The sequence below is a fragment of the Oryza sativa genome, chromosome 4 (genome assembly GCF_034140825.1).
Source record: "Oryza sativa Japonica Group chromosome 4, ASM3414082v1".
Taxonomy (NCBI): Eukaryota; Viridiplantae; Streptophyta; class Magnoliopsida; order Poales; family Poaceae; genus Oryza; species Oryza sativa.
The window spans coordinates 30,987,018-30,992,902 of record NC_089038.1 but is presented as its reverse complement, the minus strand read 5'-3'; the positions used below and the strand labels follow the sequence as shown (position 1 = coordinate 30,992,902).

The 5,885-nt window shown below is 47.5% G+C and overlaps 1 protein-coding gene across 1 annotated transcript; it reads left to right on the top strand.

The window, feature by feature from the left end:
• Window positions 1–3,121: 3,121 nt before the first annotated feature.
• On the top strand, window positions 3,122–4,388 carry LOC4336904 (xyloglucan endotransglucosylase/hydrolase protein 24). Its single transcript, XM_015779013.3, has 3 exons — window positions 3,122–3,478; window positions 3,575–3,774; window positions 3,891–4,388. Exons 1-3 carry the CDS (start codon window positions 3,194–3,196, stop codon window positions 4,246–4,248), a joined length of 843 nt encoding a protein of 280 aa, XP_015634499.1. The 5' UTR covers window positions 3,122–3,193; the 3' UTR covers window positions 4,249–4,388.
• Window positions 4,389–5,885: the final 1,497 nt, after the last annotated feature.

Below are 5,885 nucleotides of genomic sequence, written 5' to 3'. Positions count from 1 at the left end.
GCCCCCTCGCCGCCCATTTGCAGGCGGCCCCCCCCACAGTACAAAATCGCCCTCCCCAGGGCGGCAAGGGGGCCGCCTGCAAAATTCCATGCCCCCCCTCGCCGCCCATTTGCAGGCGGCCCCCTGCACAGTATAAAATCGTCCTAGCGGAGGGCGGCAAGGGGGCCGCCTGCAAATTTCGTTGACGGCCGTCGCCCGAGAGCGAACGGCCGTCTGCCACGTCATTTTAGCCGCCCTCTGAGAGGGCGATTTTTAAAAATCGTCCTCCCAGAGGGCGGTAGGCGACTACTTCCGTTAATTTTCAAAATGGAAAATTATTTTTGTAAAACTTTTAATAAAAAAAATTCGGAGACGGGAAGCCTCTCCCGTGTGTATTTATCCTCAAAATTTGGGCCTGACCTAGAGATGTGGTCTTTCGCGGCAGGCTGGGCCCAAAGAAGAAAGGTGGTGGAGAAGGCCACGCAAGGAATAAGTCCACTTCACATCCTTTATTTTTCCGTCGATTTAATTCGCTGAACCGTAATACCGGAAATCTGGATCTCGCCCTTCGACTTGTAAAAACCGGGTTATCACACACCTTCAGCCCTCAAAATCGGATTTGCTGATCCTGTGACAGCCAAATGTGATTTGGCCGGCAAGATTCGGCACATCACCAAGCCTCCAATTGTCAGTTCCAACCGATAGATATATGGGTCAATTGGATCCATCCCATTATAAATTTGCACGTTTAAAAAAAGTCATTACTATTCATTTATTAGTAACCATGCATCTGCAACTAGGCCTGCAACACTCTCAAAATTGATTCCATCCCATCCTGTACACTATATACACATTTTAAATCATTTTAGAATATCAAGTGTATCAAGTGTACAATTAATACTCCGCTTTGTCTGCTCTGGCCGCCCACTGCTGCTGCCGCTATGTGGGAAGAACGAAAGAGAGGAAAAAAGAGAAAAAGGAAGAAAGAAAAGAGAAAGGAATAAGATGATGCTGGCATGTGGACATCATTTTTTTCCTTCTCACGTACATGTGGACCTCACATATTTATTTATTTATTTATTTATTGCTAACTAGAATGCCATGTCAACGAAACCAGGCATATTATACGTCTTGGGACCTTTTTTGGACAGTCTTACATAGTTTAGTAGTATACATTTATGATATTACGGTTAGGGCATCTCAAACAGACTTGGCGTACAATTTGAGGGACGCTAGGTGAACTTATTCCTTAATCCGAGCCCTAAAAATGGCCATAAAGGGAGCCGGTTAGCCCAGTTACTCCAGTCCAGGCAAGTGACGGTGGCAGGATGTAAGTGGCCCAACATACGTTTCTCGCTGAATGGCCTTATCCTCCTCTACCAAAAAGAAAAAAACTTCTGTACCTAAATCCGGTATGTTGATCATCTAAAAGAACGCTTTGATGATCCCATGAGAGCAAGTCTAATAGGACAGCCCACTACTAGCTCCAATTCATCTATAGCTAATCAAATAGTCAATTCATATAATAGTTGCTTGCTATACTATTAATATATGGTCCCACATGTCATACACACAGTGTATCTTGGAGTCTGTGCTGCAGCTGGCTACAGATCTGTAGCCCGCTGCTCTTCTCTCTCATCGTTTATCTCATTAAAATATGTTTAGAGCTGGCTAATAGCTTAGCCTGCTATTGTACCTGCTCTGACAGTGCAAATGTGATTTTTTTTTGGGAGAACAGTGCAAATGTGATTTGGCCGGCCAGAACCGGGACAGAACCAAGCCACCAATTTGTCAGTTCCAACCGATCGATGATACTCCTATGTCGTACCTCAACCGTAACCTGGACCTGAGACCACATGATCGTATCGCCCACAATCCAATAGAAAATACACAACGCTAGTACTCCGTATTACCTACCGCCTGGCGCCTGGAGCGCCTGAACAATTTCCTACGCGTTTCGCCGCGCATGGGAGCAGATCACGCGCGCGGTGTGCCGGTGTGCGTCCAGTTGGCATCCGGCCACCGTCTTCAATCCGGTGGTTGGGGCCGGCCGGTCGGCCAGGCGCCCCGGGTTGGGTTGCCGCTGCATGTCCCCGTTAGAACAAGTATAATAGTAGGCTATAAGCCGGCTAAATGCTGATGTGGAGGAGAGAAGAGAGAGGAGAAACGGGCTGTAAACTTACAGCAGGCTCGGACACAAGAAACTCTATGAGAGAGGTAAGTGGACCCTATATTAATTGTAAAGAGTTATCTATTATATGGGTAGATTGAGAGAAGACTATAAAAAATCTTATAGCCAACATATCGGCTATATTATTAACCTTGATCTTAGGCCGGTGGATGCCCTAACGGCTCTTGCCGTTGCCGCAGTGGCCGGAAATGGAACGCAGATGCGCGTCGCGTTACTCGCTTTCCGCTTGCTGCGCGCAGCGCGAGAAAAAAGCACACGACCAGAATTCCACAAAACCGTGTCCCACTCTCAGTCTCCCCACCTTTTGTCGTGTCTCCCCATCTTCACTTGTTTTCTCGCCAAATCCTACGTGAGTCGCTCTCTCGAGCAGTCGAGCGCGCACAGGGCGCCCCGCTGTCCTCCGCGCATCGCCAGCCCACGCCCCCGCGAACCTGACACGAACATGCGCCTCGCCACTGCAGCCTGCACTGTACTACACCCCTCATCCTCCTCGATCAATTCGTACACACTCTCCCAACCACCTCCGTCACCCTCACGCTTAACTCCTACCCCACGCCCAGCAAAAACATCGTCTATGGCTGTGTTTAGTTGGGGAAAAGGAAATTTTTGGGTGTCACATCAGACGTTTGACCGGATGTCAGAAGGGGTTTTCGGACACGAATGAAAAAACTAATTTCAGAACTCGCCTGGAAACCGCGAGACGAATCTTTTGAGCCTACTTAAGCCGTCATTAGCACATGTGGGTTACTGTAGCACTTATGGCTAATCATGGCCTAATTAGTCTCAAAAGATTCGTCTCGCGATTTATAGCTAAACTGTGCAATTGGTTTTTCTTTTTGTCCACATTTAATGCTCCATGCATATGTCCAAAGATTCGATGTGATAGGTGAAGGGGAAAATTTTTGAGAACTAAACTGGCCCTATATAAACCCTGCGAGGCACGCACCGATCGATCACTACACCTTCACTTTCTCTTCTCATCATCTATATCACGATCGATCACAAAGAGGTTAACAGTAACACATGGGGTTCGGCTCGAGGGAGATGGCCTGCGCGCTCGTGGCGCTGGTGCTCGGGCTCTGCTGCGTCGGCGGCGCACGGGCGACGGGGAGGATCGACGAGGGGCTGGAGGTGATGTGGGGCGACGGCCGGGGGAGCGTCTCGCCGGACGGGCAGGTGATGGCGCTGTCGCTCGACCACACCTCCGGCTCCGGGTGGAGGTCCAAGAACACGTACCTGTTCGCGCGCGTCGACCTGCAGATCAAGCTCGTCGCCAACAACTCCGCCGGCACGGTCACCACCTGCTACGTAAGCCAGCACTCGCACTGACACATTCTTTGTGTGATCGGATCTTTTTTTTTTCTTGGCTCGTGTTCGAGCTCACGTACGGTGGATTCCATGCAGTTCATGTCGGAAGGGGAGTGGGATATCCACGATGAGGTGGACCTGGAGTTCCTCGGCAACGTCACCGGGCAGCCGTACACGCTGCACACCAACGTCTTCGCCAATGGCACCGGCGGCAAAGAGCAGCAGTTCCACCTCTGGTTCGACCCCACCACCGACTTCCACACCTACTCCATCGTCTGGACCTCGCAGCACATCCTGTAAGCTCATGCAATTCACTCATCAACCAAATGCACATTCTCAGTTTATAATCACTCACTCGCTCGCCGCCATGGATGCCGATCGAGCTGACAAATAATGTATACGTTTATCGCAGTGTGCTGGTGGACGGGACGCCGATCCGGGAGATGAAGAACCACGCGGACAAGGGGATCGCCTACCCGTCGTCGCAGCGGATGCGGCTGTACGGGAGCCTGTGGAACGCCGACGACTGGGCCACGCAGGGCGGGCGCGTCAAGACGGACTGGTCGCAGGCGCCGTTCGTCGCGCGGTACCGCAACTTCACCGCCACGGAAGCCGCGTCGTCGTCGTCGCCGGCAGGGTACGACCAGCAGATGGACGCCACGGCGCAGCAGGCGATGAAGTGGGCGCGCGACAACTACATGGTGTACGACTACTGCGCCGACAGCAAGCGGTTCCCGCAGGGCTTCCCGCCCGAGTGCTCCATGCCGTAGAGTGGAGTGGAGACGCGCCAAAGCCTCGGTGCACTTTGATGAACGCGGACTCGATCGAACTCACGCAGGGCACGCATTGACCTCGTTTTTTTATTTTTACTTCTCTTGATTGAATTGATTCATTCTTTCTATGTAAAGTAGATATATATATATATATATATATATATATATATATATATATATATATATATATATATATATATATATATATATATATATATATATATATATATATATATATATATATGTATATGTATGCACGAAAGATTTAAAGAATGGAGTGTGAAAGAAAAAATATGTTTGCATTGCAATTTTTAGCAGTTCGTCCGATTGAAATCATACGTGCACGTACACCTACAGAGCATGGAGTGCAGAGTGGTTTGTCGATGTATGGAATCGTCCGTTTCTTCAGGAAACATCGACTCGAGCACCCAAGCTGTTTCTTGCTAAGAGAGGAAGAGGTAGTGACTTTACGTGCTTGCAATTCTGCCAACTCATACGAGTAAAACGGGCTCATGTTTCGTAAGACGTTATGACGTCAGAAGGGTCTGAATTATATCGGCAATGAAAACTCAACAGCCTGGATCGAAACACGCAGGAGACTAATGGAGATGATGCCTCAATTGCTGCTGTTACTTGCGTTTCGATCAGAGCAGAATTGTAGAAACACTCAAACAGAGCATCCCAGTGAACGGCGTTACGGCAGGTCAGGCCGAAATACAGAGCACAGCTCAGACTTGGCTGCCCCAACGCGTTTCCTGTGGACCAGGCAGGACATCTAGCTTACGAGCCCATGTAGGATATGGCCCAGCCGGCCGGTGGCCCATCCAAAATCCCAAATTAGAACAGTGCAGAACATGATCGTCGAGTTTACGCTTCTTACAGTTTTTTGTCTCGACCGTGTCTGCTCTAAGTCGGCAGAGTATGCCGCAAGCTCGCTACCAGTGTATTTTTTATCTCCAAAATTACTATCTAACGAACATGGGTTTTGGGTGTACACTTCGTGCGGAAGTTTTTTATATGAAGTTTTTAGAAAGAAACTTTTTAAATTAAGGTTTTCGGAGAAAAGTTTTAAGAGATACACATGTGTGCTAAGTAGCAATCTCCGCTCTTCTCTCAGTTACTTTTTCTAGCATCAAGCATCAGAAGCAACACTCAGTCAGATTAATCCAATCATTTACACTTTAGATGCATTATCATAAACAAATCTAGAAACTAAAAAAGAAATCCATCTCGTCGATTACCAATCCTAGATACAATTGGACTGCATTATCTCCTGGCAGTAGACCAAGGACCCGTTCCACTTCGATGAAGATAAAGATTTTTCAGCGCACGATTACTCAAGCATTAATTGTTATAAACTTAAAAAATATATTTATTAATATTTTAAAGAAACGTTTATATAGAACATTTTTACATGAAATATATTATTTAGCAATTTAAAAAATATGCTAACAAAAACCAATGTAAAATCTGTATATAAAAAACGAACGGATCCTGACTAGCTGTGTAGGACTACGCACTGCATATGTATCGTGTGCAATGCGGCTCAACTTCTCTAAAGTATCTACAATACTATCTCCGTTTCAATTTATAAAACTTTCTAGCCACTACTAGAAAATGCATTTTTTCCAACG

Bases quoted from the DNA above. Each gene is read 5' to 3' on its own strand.
- LOC4336904 (XM_015779013.3), top strand. From the start codon at position 3,194: ATGGGGTTCGGCTCGAGGGAGATGGCCTGCGCGCTCGTGGCGCTGGTG. The intron at 3,479-3,574 runs GTAAGCCAGCAC...GATTCCATGCAG, and splicing joins GCACGGTCACCACCTGCTAC to TTCATGTCGGAAGGGGAGTG. The intron at 3,775-3,890 runs GTAAGCTCATGC...CGTTTATCGCAG, and splicing joins TGGACCTCGCAGCACATCCT to TGTGCTGGTGGACGGGACGC.